General features: G+C 42.2%; 3 protein-coding genes across 3 annotated transcripts; 2 read left to right on the forward strand and 1 right to left on the reverse strand.

Moving 5' to 3' along the window:
• Nucleotides 1-6,261: 6,261 nt before the first annotated feature.
• Nucleotides 6,262-7,793, forward strand: LOC104431273 (nod factor hydrolase protein 1-like). Its single transcript, XM_010043932.3, is given in 4 exon segments — nucleotides 6,262-6,458; nucleotides 6,461-6,704; nucleotides 6,706-7,439; nucleotides 7,538-7,793. Coding segments are annotated over 4 exon segments (1,137 nt in total). The 5' UTR covers nucleotides 6,262-6,328; the 3' UTR covers nucleotides 7,567-7,793.
• An 876-nt stretch (nucleotides 7,794-8,669) lies between these two features.
• LOC104431274 (class V chitinase CHIT5a-like) lies at nucleotides 8,670-9,189 on the reverse strand. Its single transcript, XM_010043933.2, has 2 exons — nucleotides 9,118-9,189; nucleotides 8,670-9,071 (listed from the first exon to the last, which is right to left on the reverse strand). The coding sequence occupies exons 1-2, from the start codon at nucleotides 9,187-9,189 to the stop codon at nucleotides 8,670-8,672; spliced, it is 474 nt and encodes a 157-aa protein (XP_010042235.2).
• Nucleotides 9,190-12,940: 3,751 nt separating this feature from the next.
• LOC104438426 (ATPase 8, plasma membrane-type) lies at nucleotides 12,941-17,442 on the forward strand. The gene is made up of 15 exons (XM_039308361.1): nucleotides 12,941-12,994; nucleotides 13,218-13,337; nucleotides 13,450-13,548; nucleotides 13,665-13,802; nucleotides 13,900-14,214; nucleotides 14,335-14,665; nucleotides 14,762-14,880; nucleotides 14,987-15,109; nucleotides 15,183-15,287; nucleotides 15,391-15,700; nucleotides 15,775-16,289; nucleotides 16,359-16,532; nucleotides 16,616-16,798; nucleotides 16,907-17,082; nucleotides 17,183-17,442. The coding sequence occupies exons 1-15, from the start codon at nucleotides 12,941-12,943 to the stop codon at nucleotides 17,277-17,279; spliced, it is 2,859 nt and encodes a 952-aa protein (XP_039164295.1). The 3' UTR covers nucleotides 17,280-17,442.
• Nucleotides 17,443-19,129: the final 1,687 nt, after the last annotated feature.

The following is a 19,129-nucleotide window of genomic DNA, read 5'->3' on the forward strand; positions in this document are numbered from 1 at the left end:
AGACAATCTGATTCCAGTAGGATGTGTTCCTGAGTCTGTCATTTCTGTAGTAAATAAAGGAGAGAAAAGTTGAGAGCTTGCACTTCTGTTTGCAGGGCCAATGCTAAGTTGATTTGTCGGGTGAAGCCATCGATCAACCGGCCTGAGAAATCGTGGCACACGCAAGCTACAATTCCTTCATTTGATGCCGTAGGGTAGGAGCCATCAATGTTTATCTTCAGCACGCTAAGATCCGGGGGGCGCCAAATCTGATCAGAATAGTGTAGTCACGGTCGCAGATTCTGCAGCGATCTCAAATAGGATCGAGTGGATCTAGCAATGGTGAGGGCCACGGGATCAACCTGACTCGGATCTGAGCTCTGTTTTCGAACTGAGTGGTGCTTCTATGAACTCTGATGTAGCAGTGTCCTGTGGCAGTTCTGATGGGATCTGGCGTAGGCGAGGGCAGCAAGGACGACTTGGTTCGGGGCTGCAATTTTTCGGCGGAAGACAAAGTCATTCCGAGCTTTCCAGATCTGCCACAAAACAGACACTACTATTGCAAGATTCGGTGAGCCATTTCCCTTTTCGAATATTTCTAGTATCCACGCATCGAACCTGTGTGTTTGAAATTGCTGAATGTTGAGCTGAATTTGAGGGTGAGACCATACTCTGTTCGTCCAAGGGCAATGTAAGAATAAGTGTTTAGTTGACTCAAGGACTGGATTTATACAGCAGTCCCTACATAACAAACATATAGGATCTAGTATAACATGTCTATAGTAGAGATTTTCGCGAGTTGCTAGGGCATTTTGGCACAAAGACCATAAGAAGATACGCAATTTGGGAGTAGTCTGCACTGTCTAGATTTTAGTCCATAGTCATTGTGGAGGTTGAAAAGAAGATGAAGCACGATTCTGAACTACTTTGCTCTCACCTGATCTTATTTGATTATAGCCGCTCTTAACTGTACAGAGGCCATTTGATCTCCCTATCCAGATCAGTTCATCCTGCGTGAACTGCGGCCTGATATGAATTTTAAGGATTTCATCTATGGTCTGATCATAGAAACTGCAGCGAAGTAAGGGTATATTCCATGTCTGTTGTTCTAAACAAATAACGTCGGCTACCCTTTGAGGTTCATTTCTAGGTGCGGGGCTGCCGATAATACCCGTAGGGATCCATTTGTCCTCTTGAACTCGAATTTTCTGAGCATTTCCAACTGACCACCGTAGCTTGCTTGAAATAGAATCCTCGCCGAGTAGTATGCTTTGCCACCCCCAAGAGGGTCTGCCGCCTCTGTCTGCATGCCAGAAATCTTTGGAAGGGAAATAAAGCCCTTTAAAAATCATGCTCCATAATGATAAGGGTTGTTGAAATAAACGCCATGCCTATTTGGCCAAAAGAGCTTTATTAAAAGCAATAAGGTCTCGAAAGCCAAGACCTCCAAGTGTCTTTGCGGCTCTTTAGGGTCTCCCAATTCCTCCAGTGTATTCCCGGTTTGTTACCATGAGATTGCCACCAAAATTTTGCAATTTTCTATTGGACAGATTTACAAAGCAAAACCGGGATTTTAAATATAGACATGGCATACTGAGGAACTGCTTGTACAACTGCTTTGATCAAAACTTCCTTGCCTCATTTGGAAAATAATTGTTCTTTCCACCCATCCAATTTAGAGTTAACTTTGGACAACATCCAAGCAAACATCTCTTTTTTGGATTTCCCCCAATCTAATGGGATGCCAAGGTATTTCCCAGTCCTTGTCAACACTGGGACTCGAAATTCTCTAGCTAGATTTTCCTGAAGACTGTTAGGACAAGTGCTGCTAAAAAATATCCCAGATTTATTGCGATTCATAGTTTGTCCCGTTGCTAGGTAGTATTGGTTTAAGATATTTACTAAGTTCTGGCATTCTAGGATTTTTCCTTCCATAAAGAATATGGCATCATCAGCAAAAAAATAAGTGTGAGAGGGTAGGACACCTTTGATTTAGTTTAATACCTTTGATGTTGCCCATGTCCACAGCTTGACGTATGAGAGTTGATAGAACATTCGCCACTAGGATAAAAAGGTATGGAGAGAGTGGATCGCCCTGCTGAAGACCTCTAGTCATTTGAAAATCAGAAAGTGGTTCGCCATTAAATTTGACACTCGAAGAAGCTGTAGTTACACACTGCATCACCCTTTGGACCCAAATTGCATGAAAACCCAGCCGATTAAGGTAGTCCCAAAGAAAATCCCATTCTACACGATCGTATGCTTTTTGCATGTCTAACTTCAGTACAGCTTGAAAATTTTGCTTTATTTTCCTTGTTTTGATTTGATGTAGAACTTCTTGGACCACTAAAATGTTATCTTGAATCTGACGGCCGCTAACAAAAGCACTCTGTTCCGTAGAAATTAGTGCAGGTAACCATGGTTTTAGGTGATTTGCTAGAACCTTCGAGATTATTTTATAAATAAAGTTGCAAAGACTAATCGGTTTATAGTGGTCCAGCCTTTTAGGGTGAGATGTCTTGGGTATCAAAGTAATGAAGGTTTTGTTGATTTCAAGACTCAGCACACCAGAGGTAAAGAACTCTTGCACCGAGCTAATAATGTCGTCTTGTAAGATGTCCCAGTGAGTTTGATAGAATTGACCATTTAAACCGTTTGGGCTAGGTGCCTTTGTTGCTCCTAGTTGAAAGGTTGCTCGTCGGACTTCCTCCGGAGTCACATCGTCTATTAGGGAGTTGTTCATGGTGGCTGTAACTACAGCTGGGCATTGAGCTAGTATAGGGCCATAGTCTCGCTGTCCCACCGAGGAATATAAATTCTTGAAGAAAACCTGTGTCATATCCTGTAATAACGTTTGATCTCAAACCCACTGTTGATTTTCATTCTGCAACAAACTGATTCTGTTACGTTGTTGCCTTTGGATGGTGGTTGCATGAAAAAACTTAGTATTCTTGTCTCCCCATGTTAGCCAGTTGACTCGAGAACGCATTGCCCAGTACTGCTCCTCCTGTTGCCATAATCGCTGAATTTCATTTTTCAGATCATCCCTCCTTGTTTTATCAAATTGAGAGTTGGTTTTGTTGATCAGGAGTTGGAGTTGATGCTGAAGCTCGTTAATGTGACATTGGCCATTTGAAAATTTGGATCTACTCCAACTGGTAAGGGCTGCCGAAATCCTTTTTAACCTCTGAGGTAAGGTTAAAGTTTGATTATGAGTTGATTTCCAAGTGTTTGTGATTACTAAACGACATTCTTGGTTCTGTAGCCAGAAGGATTCAAAGGTAAAAGCCCTCCCTCGCCTAGGCGGGAAAGCTGTGGTCGTCAAAAGGATCGGGCTATGGTCTGAACTAATGGCTGGTATGGTGAAAACTTCAGTAGCCGGAAAGGTAAGTCGCCAGTCCATAGTGCATAGGACTCTATCTAGTCTTTCTTTTACTAGTTCCTCCCATTCTCTATTATTGCACCATGTAAAGGTATACCCCTTGGAATCTAAATCCATAAGCAGACAATCATTCAACAATTCTCTAAAAGAATGCATGCGTTGTGTAGTGGCTGGCCGCTTATCTTCTTTCTCCCAATTATACACGATTTCATTAAAATCCCCAACACAGATCCAAGGCAAGGTATTATGGCTGCTAATAAGCCTCAGCTTTTCCTAGAACTGTTGTCGTAGATGAAACGCAGCCGGCGCATGAAGGCAAGTATGGCGCATGATAGATCCACTTTCCCCATCCTCATATATTAAATCTATAAAGTTTGAGGTTTGTTGCTTCACTGCTATGTTTACATGCTCTTTCTAGAACACCGCTAGACCCCCAACAAGGTCTATGGGGTTTTCCAAAATGCTGTTGGGGTACTTTAGACGCTTTTGTAGTCTGCCAAGCACCACTGCTTGATTTTTTTGTTTCCATAAAAAATAGAACATTGGGCTTTTCACAGGCCACCAACACCCTCAGGACTTGAACTGTCAGGGGATTGCCCAGTTCCAACTGATTAGCTTCATTTGTCAGTTGGTGGCTTATTAGGGCCAACCACTAAAGCCCAACTATCAGGACCACCTGCCTCAAAGATTGGAGTCTTCAGAAGATGGGATTCGTCAATCCCCTTGTTCAACGGGTTGTAACGCTTTGCCTTCTTTATCGAACCTGCTTTTGTGGTCAAGCGATTGTTTTTGACTTTCTTTGATTTTGAGTAGTCTACTGACCCTTCTATTGTTGTTGAAATGTTTTTGGTTGCAAGGAACCGAATTAGCTCAGCTTGAATATATGTGTGTCCCTCTGGTTGTGGTCTCCAAGTGATCGGTTTTGCCATAGTGAAGGATTGGCCCTCATCTGAAAGTTGTAAAAGTTCTTTGCCTTTGCTAATGTTGGGCTGTTCTGCTAGAATCACAATCGTAGGCACCAGAGGGGTCTCGGGGACTATTTCATCAACTTCCACTTGGGTCTGAGGTGACGCATAAAAGGTAAGCCAGAACGAGCTGTGCTCTCGAACCTCTACCCTCAGCCATTGGCCATAATACAAGTTGTCCTTGCCTTCAAATTTCTCTTCATCAAAAGGATAGTCTTTGCAATACATGGCGTAATGTCCTAGTTTGCCACAAGAATAGCAAAAGTGAGATAGGCGTTCGTACCGAAAGTCTAGCCAGATATTCTTTCCTTCTAATCTAATGAGTTGTCCTATCTTGAGAGGTTCCTGCAAGCTTATCTCAACTCGTGCTCTACTAGCCCGAAGTGTTGTACCTTCCTTATCGTCAACCTTAACTTGTAGAACCTTGCCAACATGGCGAACAACTTTACTTATCATTTCTTCTGTGCAGCGTTCCAGGGGGAGACCAAAAACTTGAACCCAAAAGGCACAAGTCGAGAAGTCATGGCAGTGTAAGGGGGTATTAGACAACCAGGGTTTAAGAATTACTAGATGACTCGCAAATAGCCAGGGTCCGGTATCTAGAATTCTCTGTTTTTCTGTTTTGGTTCTAAACTTAATAACATACAATCCAGCTTCGCGTTGCGAGATATCGACCTGATCAGTTCGCCATGCTCTCTTCATCGTGTTCTGAAAGGCTTGAAAATTTATTGAGGGATTAGATAGAATTTTACCAACAAGGATTAGCTTGCATTCTTCTATCTTTTCGATTGACGGCGCATCATCCCATACTTCGACACTCTATTCTGACCACAGTCGACCCAACCGATTGCACAATGCAGCTAGACGTGCATCTTCTTCAGGGTCTGTCCGCAAAGTATCTGAATTGGAGGGAGCTTTATCCTATCCGGGAGCTGCCATGGATGAATCAGCATCAAGACCCTATCTACCTGCTTAGAGGAGTTTTCAAACCGTTACCCAGGTAAGCCTGAAACTGTGAATTCGACCCAATTCAGATGATATAGAAAATGTCGGCAGCTTCAAAGTCTCTGAATTCGACTGAATTTGACACATGCAGGGGCCGATGAAAGTCCAATCAGGTTTTGAGGAAGCTTCCGAGGCGACTTGGTGAAAGGGTTTTGTTGAGGAGGAGTCGAGAGTGATGGGTTCATGGGAAAAGGTGTGAGTGAGCGAAAGGAGAAGAGGTTTAGATGAAAAGCGAGGCAAAATGGGGCTTCAGATGGAGTGAGGTAGACGAAGGATGGAGTTAGGGTTCGGTTTGAAAGCAGAAAACTACCATGAAGGTAGACAGAGAGCTCGACAAAACGAGAGTAGATCCTTACATGCCCTTGACTTCTTCCTATTGACTAGGCAAAGTTAACCTTCGCCTTTTCGAATGTTCTGCTGACAATGCAGTCTTCGAAATTATATGCGCAAAATTAACCCAGCTATAACACGAATGGCCCGTAACGGTGTTCGAAAGTACTTCAAGTAATTCACTAATTCCATTTAGTTTGACTCAATTACACAAATGAAACCGTAATTCATCACATTAGCGTTGAGTTCAATTACCCATGTGATAGGTGAATTGTGTGGGATGAGTGTGATGCCAATCAACTCAGCTCCAGACATAATGGACAGATCACTTTGGACCAAATAATGGAGCTGGTCAAGAAAGGCAGCCCTCTAAATATATTCCCAAATTCATAAATGCTCTTTTACCAATAAGGCCAGCGATTCTCAACTAAAACAAAAACCACCACTCACTAACATGTCCTCCATTTCCTTATCCTCTCTAGAATATGGTTCCAAAAGCACGCAACTTGTGGACAAAATCAATCATTTCTGCGGTCCCAAGAATTTTCTTTTCAATAACCTGACCTGAATAATTCCTAAGAGACATCTGATTTGTATATATACATAGGCTCCAACCCTTTTAATTGCACACATGCCTTAGACATTTTGAACCCTTTTCCTGCAAAGCATGGCAAATTTCAGCTTCTTGAATTTGCTCTTCATAGTTCTTTTCTCAACGGCAGCTGTGGAAGTCGCTGTCGCGGCTTCGACTCTGGCAGCAGCTGTTAAAGGCGCTTATTATCCTTCGTGGGTCTCGAGTTCTTTCCTCCGTCGTCCATAGAGACATCGCTCTTCACTCACATCCTCTACGCTTTCCTCTCCCCAAGCAATTCGACTTACAAGTTCGGAGTCTCGGACTCGACAGCCCCGCTGCTCTCAAACTTCACTGCCTCCCTCCGCCGGAAGAACCCGCCCGTGAAGACCCTTATTTCCATCGGCGGCGCGAGTGATGGCCCTACTCTGTTTGCCACCATTGCATCGAGTGCTTCGACGCGGAAGCTCTTCAGACTCCTCCATTGAGGTCGCGAGGAAGTACGGTTTTGATGGGCTCGATCTCGATTGGGAAATGCCCGAGAACCCGAAACAGATGGCGGACTTGGGCTTGTTGTTCCAAGAGTGGCGGAGCGCGATAAAGAGTGAGGCCAAGGCCACGGCTCGGCCTCCGCTGCTTCTCACGGCGGCTGTGTACTTCGCCGTTGACTTCTTCCTCTCGGGAACGTATCGCATGTATCCCGTGGCTTCGATCAATCAGAACTTGGACTTTATCAACGCCATGTGCTACGACTATCACGGCTCGTGGGACACATCGGCCACGGGGGCGCAAGCCGCATTCTTCGACCCGAATAGCAACATCAGCTCAAGCTATGGCCTCAGGTCATGGATCAAGGCCGGGTTGCAGAGAAAGAAGTTGGTCATGGGCTTGCCACTTTACGGAAGGACTTGGAAGCTCAAGGATCCGAACGTTCACGGCATCGGTGCGCCAGCTGTCGGGCTCGGCCCTGGAGATGACGGCGTGCTCACCTATTCCCAAGTGGAGACGTTCAACAAGGAGAACAATGCCACCGTGAAGTACGATGCGACCACCGTGTCGACCTACTCTTTCCAAGGGACATCGTGGGTGGGGTACGACGGTGTTGTCTCGACGGCTACTAAGGTTCGGCTCGCTCAGGCCCTTGGGCTAAGAGGGTACTTCTTTTGGGCTCTTAGTTATGATAAAGAATGGAAGGTATCGACCCAAGGTAATTTACTCTCTCCAAGTAGTTGACTACATTTGAAAGTTTATTAGTGGAAACGCTCTACAAGAATATGCTAAGCTCATTTGATTTGTATTTTGCAGCTTCTAGGGCTTGGATCTATGGAAAATGAATTGGAAATTGACAGACAGTGCGGAGGCCTCACTGGAGCTTGGGACATTTTAATGTCTAGTGGGAGCTCAACATAGGACAGAACCTCCATATCATAATGCATTTAGAATCATTAGTTTAAGTTTTAGGTAATGTTGATTATGTCTATTGAAATAACGGAATGGATAGAGAAGATGAAATAAATTGAGCTTCTGAAAATTATTTTGTATAGTCATTATGACTACATGAATGCACTTGCAATGATGACTATCATTCTGATCTTAAGACATCTCTGTAAAATAAAACTATTGATTGAGGAGCAGAACATGTATGTTAAATGGCATGGTAATGCTTATGATGGTCGATTAAAAGTTCCACGTTTCAACTTGAGATGTCCAGGCCAGCTTATCCCGTCGTTTAGTAAGCAACTTTCAGCAAAAAATAGTAATACATGGCATTTCTCTGTATTGCGTATTCATATCCTGTAAATAAGATAGTACAGGCTTCAGGATGAAGCTTATCAACATCGATCGCCGTCCATGTACCCTGCCCGTAGACATTGTAGTCTATCAATTGCCACTTCCCCTTGTAGTTGAAGTTGCAAAATATGAAATATGATACAAGTCAATCGACTTCCCAACAATATAAAATGGCAAGGCACGTAACTATGCTCTACATGATGAGAAAGAAGCTATCCGATTGCTTTATTTGAGTCCTCTGGCAGCATTAATCTCAGTTCCGCAAAGTAAATTTAATGCACTATACTAACTACCTGTCCGAGAAAGAGTCCAATCCTGGTCATCATACCCAACTGCCCACAAAAGGTAGCCTCCAAGACCCTGCTCCTTAGCGAACTTGACCTTGTTCTCTATTGAGGTCGGGCCATCATATCCAATCCTGCTCGTTCCAGCATAGAAATAGGTGGACATGGTCTCAGGATCATACACCACGGTGGATATCCCACGTCGATATCCCATTGCTTGTGCTTACGTTGCTTGCCTTGTCGTAGATCAGCGCATGCTCAGCCATGGCCGTCCTGTCCCAGGTCCCATGGTAATCGAAGCATATCACATTCAGAAGTCCGAGTAATCCCTCATCGCTTCACCTGGGTATGACATTGTCGGGTCATTTGGATAGGAAGAATTCCGTGGAGAAGTACACGGCAGCCATCGGGAGGAGCTTTTGCCTGCCCGAAGCTATGTGCTCCTTCTCTAGGGAGATCTGCAGCTCCTCCAGGAGGTGGGATAGGTTCGACATGTTTTGTGGGCTGGTGGGGAATTCCCAATCGGAATCGATGCCGTCGAAATTGTAGTCCCGAGCCACACCAATGACCGACCTAGGGAAGGCCCCCCTGTAATTCTTGAAATTCACGGTTAAGGCGGCAAATATGCTCAAGTTTGAAGCATACCACCGACCGACAGATGGGCCTTTGCCGGGGGGGTTATTGGCGTGAAGAGTGGCGATGAAGTTCTTCGTCCATTTCTTGTCCACGTCTGTGATTACAACTTCGTAACTCGACAGGTCGAGCTGGACAAAAGCGTAGAAAATGAGTGAAGTAGGAGGTCTGAATTGCCGAGGGCGGAAAATCCTCCGCTCTAATACCCGCCTTTGATTCCTTGGGAAGGAGGCAGAAAAGGAGATTCATTGGTGATGGAGAGGGGGCATCCGGTGGCTCTGGTCTAGGCAAAATTGGCACAAAAACTGAAGAAGGCTTGGAGGCTTGCCAGCTGCTAAAGCGCTAGGAAAGGCATTGGAGTTTGGCAACAATAGAGCACTAGCCAAAGAACTAGCCAGCCAAAGGAGGGACAATGTACTTCAAGAAGCCATCTGGAGCAAGTTCCTGAGCTAGAATTGAAGAAGAAGAAGAGACTATGTACAGTAATTTGCATTTAGAGGAAATTTACAAAACTATTTATCTGGGTATTCATGGCATAAGAATTTATTTGGTTACATCCGAGTGTTCTATGTCTCAAGTTTGCTCTTAGTATGAGTTGCTAGCTGTTGAGATTATTCCTTGAGGCCAGTATTTGTTTCAATAATGGATTGTTGTACTTGGATTTGACATCTTTGTCTGATCCTTCATTGATCCGACATGGAAAGATGAAATTTCTCCATGGTTAAGAACTTAAAGAGTGAATAGAAATGAAAGGAAAAATGTCAATTCATCTATTTGATAATAGAGTTCGATCAATTCAACTTTGAATCAATCAAATGTCCTCTAATTTACTCCACATGACACAAGTAGTTCATCAATTTTCTTCAAAACCACTGGCTAATCCATCTTAATGAAGACTAAAGTCTCCGAAGTAGTGCATTTTTTCCAATCAACTTCTTAAATAATTAAGTTATCAAACCTACGAAACTTTTCTAATCAAGTAATTCCATTGAAGTTTGTAAGTTCAATGATTTGATTAGATTAATAAAAAAATTGGGGATTTGATCAAAATAATATGCCTAACAATGAAATTTTTCCATTGAAGAATAGACTATTGCTTGAGGTATGTACACACGAAACTCCACTTTGGATTAATTAATTACTTAAAGAAGTGAGAGTAGAACAAAGTGATTTTACTTATTTCATTCATACTAATCACTTTATCACATCATTCAAGGGAAAATTGTCCAAAAAATCCTAAACATATTGCATTTTTATCAATTCAGTCCTAAATCTTTTAATTTTGCCAATTCAGTCCTAAAACACTTCACTTCTTACCATTGAGTCCATCCAAATAATTTTGATCAGAAAATGCTAACATGGATGTCGGTGGTGCCACATAGGATCGTTGGCGCTAAATGGACAATTTTTAATTTTTCTAAATTTTCTTTTTATTTTTATTTTTTTTCTTTCTTTTCTTTTTGGCTTTCTTCTTTTCTTTTTCTGGTGAATGGCCAACCACCGGCCATGGCCAGCCACTTAGCCATGGCCGGTTGATTAGCTTTGTCCGCTATAGGCAAGGCCTGTTTGGCCAAGGGTGAGCCTCGGTGAGGGGAGCCCTCACCCGAGCGAGGCCCGCCTCATGTAGGCCAAGTGAGGCTAACCCACCCGGGGCCAAGGTGGCCTCACTAGGCGATGGCAATGTGGGCGAGGTGGCCCTAGCATGGGTGAGGGCCGGCCTCACCAAATCTACCAGGGGACGCCTCACTAGGGGCTCACCCAAACTAGATCTAGTGAGGTCTTGCCCAGGCAAGGTCAATCTCGCTAGATTTGGCTTGAGCAAGGTTGATCCTCACGGGCCACGTTGAGCGAGGGCTCCCTTGCTAGGGCTCACCCTCACTTGGTTGGGTCTTGCCTATGGTGGGCGAGGCTAGCCAGCCGACCATTGGAAAAAAGAATGCCAAAATGAAAAGAAAGAAAAGAAAAAAAAAAAAATTCAAAAAAATATTAAGATATTATTATAAATTGTCAATATCAATGACGGCAGTCCTACGTGGCACTGCTGACGTCTATGTTAGCATTTTTAGGCCAAAATTAGTTGGATGGATTCAATTGATAAAAATTGAAAATGTTTATAATTGAATTAGCAAAATTAAAAGGTTTAGGACTGAATTGGTAAAAGTACAATAGATTCAGAACTTTTTAGACAATTTTTCCTATCATTCAATAAATAAAATTTGGTAATACTTTATCGATATGTAGAGAGAGGGGGAGGGAGGGGGGGGGGAAGAGAATTAACTTCAATGCAAATTGTCATATGCAATGTTTGTGGTTTTCAAAAGTGTAGGACGCAAGTGAATTTGAAGTGAAAAATGATGGGTTTTTAATTTAGTTGCTATTTCATTAATGCCTAACCAATCCATCGTAAAATATATAATTCCCTCTACCACCATAGCAAGATATCACATAATATTTTATTTATTGTGCTATTGACCTTAAAAGCATGGGGATATTAGATGCCACATTATGAATCGCCAAAAAAGAGTACACAAATAAGCACAAGGTGGTGACTCTAAACATCTCCCATCCAGTGTAGAACTAGATAAGTCACAAATTCCCTTTCCGTAATATACTAGTATCCTTGTTAATGTCAGATGTCTGATCCAATCAATTTGTCTCCTCATGTCATTCTCAAATCCTATTAAGAGTTGCACCTTGTTCGGGCCTTTTTGTCCAGCATATAACTTTGAGCTTGAGTTCTAAAATTTTCAATTTTGCTAATTTAGTCCTACATCTTTATGCGAAATTCCAATATAGCTATTCCGATCAATTTTCAACCAGCACTTGACGTAGTAATTTAATCATTACCGATCATCATATGTGGCGTATCACAATATTAGCAATTTTTCAGGAAAATCAACCGGGAGGATTATATTGGAATTTCGCGTAAGAGTTTAGAAATTGACAAAATTGAAAATTTTAAGATTAAATTAACATATAAATAGGTTTAGGACTAATAGTACAATTTCTTCCTCCTGGCTCTCCTTGGATCAACTAGGCGATTTTTGTTTCCTTAAAACACTCATCCTCTCAAGTGGTCTTGTTGTTGTACCATTTTTGCAATTACACGGTCTGGTCCACTTAAATCAACTTCCTAAATGGAGTACTTAATCAACCGTCTTGGTGGTTACCATTTGAGGATGAATTTTATTTACAAATTACTCAAAAAGGCTTCTCTCATCAAACGTTGAACTTGGGATGTCACGATGTCAATAACTAGCAAATACCATGGGGACAAAGTAGGTTGCTAACGATCTTATAATGATCGTTTGTTGTGTGAGTATTATGCATGAATAGTTTATTGCCGCAATTGATGATTCTCATTCCTAATAAATCACTGGTTTCCGCTAAATTATTAATGGCCGTGGTTGCTGAATTCTCTTTGTTTATACTTTTAACTATCTCAAAAAAATAAGCTCATATTATATTACTTTCTCTCATATTACATAAAAACCCACTTTTTCATTATTTTTTTTAAAGCCCACTTTAGATAGGTAAATTTGTTAATACCCTTGCTTACCTAATGCATTACGATTAGCACAAGCATAGAGACTTCAAGGAGACATGCCATCATCTCTTGCATTCTAAATTATCACCTCCCCACAATTGTCAAGAATTCATGGAACATCTGAAATTAGCCATGAAAATGACATCCAACAGTTCGACCGCAGACTTTGGCATGCCACAAAGGCCGAAATCACCATAATCAACCTGATTGTTCCCGGAAAAACTGTTGTCCGAACGTCTCTCTCTCTCTCTCTCTCTCTCTCTCTCAGAATACTATAAAGAGACCACAGCCCTGAAGCTAAGCTCCTCCCGGTCGTTCTCCAAAGGAACAGATCTCACACATCCTTGAGCCTCTCCTCGTCCTTCTTTGGAGGAAGAGGGGGCTTTCTGAAAAGAGAGGGATTTCGATACAGCTACTGCTTTCTTCTTTCTTCTATGCTCCGTCTCCGTCACGATGGCCTCCGGCGACATCTCATTAGAACAAATCAAGAACGAAAGCATCGACCTTGTAAGCCCTTCTCGGTTAACAGAGAGTGTCTCCACATATGGACAGGAGAAATGATGGTTCATTCTTGCATTCCAAGGCAACTTCACATTAAGCATAGTTTTCAAGCCTTCGCCAACTTAACCTTTTTCTTTCGATTTTTACATTCACATGTCTCATTCATTTCTAATCATTAAACACACTGTCGGCCATAACTGTCCACGAATTTCCTGCGTTGTGCTTATAGGAGCGAATTCCTGTGGAGGAAGTGTTCGAACAGCTAAAATGTACACGAGAGGGTTTGTCGACTACAGAAGGTGAGAGGCGGCTTCAAATTTTCGGCCTGAATAAGCTTGAAGAGAAAAAGGTAAATAGTTAATGCGTCATCACATTACTTTTTATTTTTGCCCTTTAATGTTCATAGAATTCTTTTACTGTGGATTCCACATATAGTAACATTGATTTGCATAACATGACAGGAAAGCAAGTTTCTCAAGTTTCTGGGTTTTATGTGGAACCCTCTGTCATGGGTCATGGAAGCTGCTGCAGTCATGGCCATTGCTTTGGCTAATGGAGGGGTAATCACATATCTCACATCCCTCTCTCTCTCCCTCTCTCTCCCTCTCTCTCTCCCCCTCTCTCCCTCTCTCACTCTCCCTCTCTCTCACAAGGAAAAGATACATGAAAATTACAGGGAAAGCCACCAGATTGGCAAGACTTCGTCGGCATTGTGACGTTGTTGATCATCAATTCAACTATTAGCTTTATTGAGGAGAACAACGCAGGAAATGCTGCGGCTGCTTTGATGGCTGGTCTAGCCCCTAAAACCAAGGTGTCTTACACTGGTTCTGTGTTTATAAAAGTTCGACATGCAAATTTTGCATTATTATCTTAAGTTCATTTTAAATAAAGTTAGCAAATTAACGAAGGTATTGAGAGATGGCAACTGGAATGAGCAAGAGGCCGCGATCCTAGTACCTGGAGATGTCATTAGCATCAAGTTAGGAGACATTGTCCCTGCCGACGCTCGTCTCTTGGAAGGAGATCCCCTCAAGATTGATCAGTCTGCGCTCACCGGTGAGTCGTTGCCTGTGACAAAGAATCCGGGTGATGAAGTTTTTTCAGGTTCCACGTGCAAGCAAGGTGAGATTGAGGCTATTGTTATCGCCACTGGCGTCCATACCTTCTTTGGCAAGGCAGCCCACCTTGTCGACAGTACAAACCAAGTTGGTCACTTCCAAAAGGTACCAATCATATGTGACATTCCATTGATTCAATGCTTTGAAATTGTTGTCCATAACTGAAAGTTAACGTTGAGATTATGCTGATTCGAGTGTGCTATTCTCTTCTAATTGTCCAACTAGGTGTTGACGGCTATCGGGAACTTCTGCATTTGCTCGATTGTGTTGGGCATGCTAGTTGAAATAGTAGTGATGTACCCGATCCAACATAGGAGCTACAGAGATGGTATCGACAACTTGTTGGTCCTTCTCATTGGAGGGATCCCGATCGCAATGCCCACGGTTTTGTCTGTCACGATGGCCATTGGGTCTCACCGACTCTCACAACAAGGCGCCATCACCAAGAGGATGACTGCCATAGAGGAGATGGCCGGGATGGACGTACTCTGCAGCGACAAGACTGGCACTCTCACCCTGAACAAGCTCAGTGTTGACAAGAGCTTGATCGAGGTCAGTAAACAGGCTCTATATTCTGGTGATCGCACTTGAACAAAAGCCTTAAATGTCGCAGTGGAATTTCAATATTTTTTGGGGTCGATCTTCGTTACAGGTATTTCCAACGGATGCAGAAAGGACACTGTTATGTTGCTTGCTGCCAGGGCATCCAGGGTTGAGAACCAGGATGCAATTGATGCTTCAATCGTCGGAACGTTGGCCGACCCCAAAGAGGTGGTTAACATGCTGAGCGTTTTCTTTCATGTTGCATCAATGTTTATGTCAACAACTTCTTCGTAACGAATGGAGGCAAATTTTAACTGGGAATGTCCTTCTACAGGCAAGGGCTGGAATTACAGAGGTGCATTTCCTACCTTTCAACCCGGTCGACAAGCGCACTGCGATCACCTACATCGACGGTAACGGCAATTGGCATAGATGCAGCAAGGGTGCTCCAGAACAGGTGGCCAATGCATACTTAGAATTACTCCCAATTTTCCTTGTCATCTTTTGTAACTTCGGTACTTGTATGCCAGATCATGGACCTTTGCAATCTCAGAGGGGACGCAAAGAAAAAAGCCCATTCGTTCATCGACAATTTTGCCGCACGTGGCCTCCGTTCACTTGCTGTTGCTCGACAGGTTTGTGAGCTTCCCAAGCCAATGATCAGATATCTGACATCCTTTTTGCATTTTCTACGTAATACTGTGTCTAGAGTCATCACATTGTCTGGGCACTCACCAGATGGTTCCTGAGAAGACCAAGGAGAGCGAAGGAGGGCCATGGGAGTTCGTCGGTCTCCTGTCTTTGTTTGATCCTCCGAGGCATGATAGTGCAGAGACTATCCGCCGTGCCCTCAACCTTGGTGTCAACGTGAAGATGATCACCGGTGATCAACTCGCTATTGGCAAAGAGACTGGCCGCAGGCTTGGCATGGGTACCAATATGTATCCATCATCTTCTCTTCTTGGTGAGAGTAAGGATGAGTCAATTGCATCAATTCCCGTCGAAGAGCTCATTGAAAAAGCTGACGGATTTGCCGGTGTCTTCCCTGGTAATAATAAGTCACATCTGACAATTCCTTCATTGTAAGTTCAAAGCAGACTAACACATACATTGAACATGCAGAGCACAAATATGAAATTGTTAAGAAGCTCCAGGAGAGGAAGCACATTTGTGGAATGACTGGAGATGGTGTCAATGACGCGCCCGCACTTAAAAAGGCAGATATCGGCATTGCGGTGGCGGATGCAACCGATGCAGCTCGAAGTGCATCAGATATTGTCTTGACAGAGCCGGGACTGAGTGTAATCGTAAGTGCCGTGTTGACAAGCAGGGCCATATTCCAAAGGATGAAGAACTACACCATCTATGCCGTCTCCATCACAATCCGTATCGTGCTGGGTTTCCTGCTCGTGGCTCTCATTTGGAAGTTCGATTTTTCGCCTTTCATGGTTCTCATTATTGCCATCCTAAACGACGGGACCATCATGACCATCTCTAAGGACAGAGTGAAGCCTTCTCCGGTTCCCGACTCGTGGAAGCTCAAGGAGATCTTTGCCACCGGCGTAGTTCTGGGAACCTATCTTGCCCTAATGACAGTGCTCTTCTTCTGGCTTGCGCATGATACTGACTTCTTCCCCGTAAGCCAAAGTTAATTTTATGGCGATACACATATAGCAAAGAAAGTATGCTTACTATAATTTTTGCAGAATACATTCGGTGTGAGGCCGATCAAAGGAAGCGAAGATGAGCTAACTGCGGCGCTCTATCTCCAAGTCAGCATCATTAGTCAAGCACTCATCTTTGTAACCCGATCGCGAAGCTGGTCCTTTGTTGAGCGCCCTGGACTCTTGCTTGCCGGTGCCTTCCTCGCTGCACAATTGGTATGTAACTTTCATGCTTTCGATTCTCTGCTCGCACACATTGTCTGCCAAATATTCAGGCTCATCTTATGATTTCTTTTAAGGTGGCAACGCTCATTGCCGTGTACGCAACCTGGGGCTTTGCTAGGGTTCAAGGCATCGGATGGGGATGGGCTGGATTGATCTGGATCTTCAGCGTCATCACGTACTTCCCACTCGACGTCATCAAGTTCTTGATCCGCTACACATTAACCGGCAAGGCTTGGGACAATATGTTACAGAGCAAGGTTCTGTCATCGTCTTTTTAACATCAATTCCTCAAAAAACAATTGCATCTTTTACTTCCGCTTTTATAGCTCACTATACTTATGCTATTTTGACTACTAATATTGAAGACTGCATTCACAAACAAGACGGACTATGGCAAGGGCCAGAGGGAGGCGCAATGGGCTTTGGCTGAGAGGACGCTCCATGGTCTTCAGACCCCACCATCACTGTTCAATGACAAGAGCAGCTACCGGGAGTTGTCCGAGATTGCCGAGCAGGCCAGGAGACGTGCTGAAGTCGCGAGGTGATGAGCTTCATTTGTCTCATAAATCAAGTTATGAATGGCCTAAAGCCAGATCTACTCATTGTTTTCAACTTTTGTTCTTGTTGGAAATTTTTGACAGGCTAAGGGAGCTCCACACGCTTAAGGGACATGTTGACTCAGTGGTGAAGTTGAAGGGGATGGACATTGAAACCATTCAACAACACTATACGGTTTGATTTATCGAGTTGATGTCATAAACAAAGGAGGTACAAGTTTTGTTTTAAAGTGTAGGGAAGGAAGAAGAAAGGAGACAGGAGAGGTTTTAGTTTTCTTCTGCGACCTTTCTTTTCGTTTAGTATTATGATATTAGGAGGTTAAGGTTACTCGTTAGTTGTTGCCAGAGATAAGCTGCATTTCACCTTTGGAAATGCAAGAATCTGCTCGGACCATCAATTATGGAGCCATAAATCATTTGAAATGACTTCTATGAGCTTTCACTTTCATGTTCTATGTCACGAAACAACGAAGTTGATTACGGCATTCACAACTGGGGAGAAACAATGGCAAGATGAATTTTCTGCATTAGTGTGCCAACCCTCCAATCAAGCAGAGTCACTGATCACTTGAAAATACTTGTGATATCTGTGTGGCCTTATTTATGGAAAAAGAAAATGGCAAAATGTCACATAAATCAACTTATCGGCGCCTCAAAGGTCTAGCTATGGTGCAATGCAGAAGCTGGTCAAGCTTAATTATCATAATCTGAGAGAATCACATGAAAGACTGAAAGTTCTCGAAAATGCTGTTGTCCTTGCAAGTATGTTCTGCAAGGAAGAAGAAATTCCTATTGCTCTAATAATATTCTTCCTCAAATATCACAAGCGGCCTAAAATATATCTCCAGATGAGGATTTTCGGTCTGCATTTTGAAGCGGCAAACGACAGTGGTTCAAAGAAAAGTTGGTTAACCGCTTCACTCAAAGAAAGCATGCCAGCTAGAAAAAGGCAAAGGAAACACAAACATCATGAAAACCATATGATGTTTAAGTGTGGGTTTCCACTTACAGGAATGGCAACCATGATAGGCCTAAGTAGAGGTAAGCATGTGGAGTGCCACAATCATGATAAAACTTGCTGTACTCAACTTAATTCCTAAAGTAGGGCACATTATGCAGTGATCAACTATCATACTTTCAGGATTCCATAACAGATGAGATTCCTCAAAGATTCTGTGACAAATGAGGGAATAAAAATGCTTTCTGAAGTCCATAACTTGACACAAAAGGACACTTAAAGTGTCATAACTTTCGAAATGCATACTTAAGTGCGCATTTGAAGAAAAGTGGGACACTGAGTGCCACCTCCCAGGAGAAGCCAGCAAGAAATCATATGTGGCATATAAATATTAATATTTCTCGTTCGGGTGGCTCATTGAGAATTGACTTAGCTTTAATTCACCAAAATGACATCGTTTCGGTGTTGGCCAAAATAGAACTCTTAAATTGGCCAAGACGACGTCGTTTTGGCATAATTTGAATTTTAATATAATATAAAAATTAATTAAATTAAATTTAAAACTAATTTTATTTAAAATATTTTAAAAATAAAATTTACAATTTTTACAAATCTTTTTAAAAATTTACAAAATTTATAATTTTTTTTAAAATTTACAAAATTTACAATTTTTTTTTAAATTTATAAAAAATTTACAAAATTTGCAAAAAATTTTAAAATTTACAAAAATTTCAGCCTCGCCCGCCTCTTTTTTTAATAAATTTTTAAAATTTTTTTTTGTAAATTCTGTAAATTTTATTTTTAAATGTTGTAAATCCATTTTAAACAAATAAAAAAGAAAAAAAGAAAAAAAATTAATAATAGATTTTAAAAATTAAAAATATGAAAAATCCATTTTAAAAAATAAAATAAATGAAAAAGAGTATATGAAGGAAAAAGATTTTCCTTACCAAATAGCGAAAAATATTTTTCACTTTATTTTCAAGTTTCATCCGAACACGGAAAAATAATTATATTTTCTTGAAAAATGACTTTTAGAAGCGTCACATTTTCCGCAAAACGAACGAGCCTAA

This window comes from Eucalyptus grandis, chromosome 3 (assembly GCF_016545825.1).
Source record: "Eucalyptus grandis isolate ANBG69807.140 chromosome 3, ASM1654582v1, whole genome shotgun sequence".
Classification (NCBI taxonomy): Eukaryota; Viridiplantae; Streptophyta; class Magnoliopsida; order Myrtales; family Myrtaceae; genus Eucalyptus; species Eucalyptus grandis.

Coding starts and splice junctions, on each gene's coding strand:
- LOC104431274 (XM_010043933.2), bottom strand. CDS start 9,189: ATGAATCTCCTTTTCTGCCTCCTTCCCAAGGAATCAAAGGCGGGTATT. Junction 9,072..9,117: donor CGGAGGATTTTCCGCCCTCG/GCAATTCAGACC, acceptor GCTTTTGTCCAG/CTCGACCTGTCGAGTTACGA.
- LOC104438426 (XM_039308361.1), top strand. CDS start 12,941: ATGGCCTCCGGCGACATCTCATTAGAACAAATCAAGAACGAAAGCATC. Junction 13,803..13,899: donor GTCTAGCCCCTAAAACCAAG/GTGTCTTACACT, acceptor AAATTAACGAAG/GTATTGAGAGATGGCAACTG. Junction 14,881..14,986: donor CGTTGGCCGACCCCAAAGAG/GTGGTTAACATG, acceptor GTCCTTCTACAG/GCAAGGGCTGGAATTACAGA.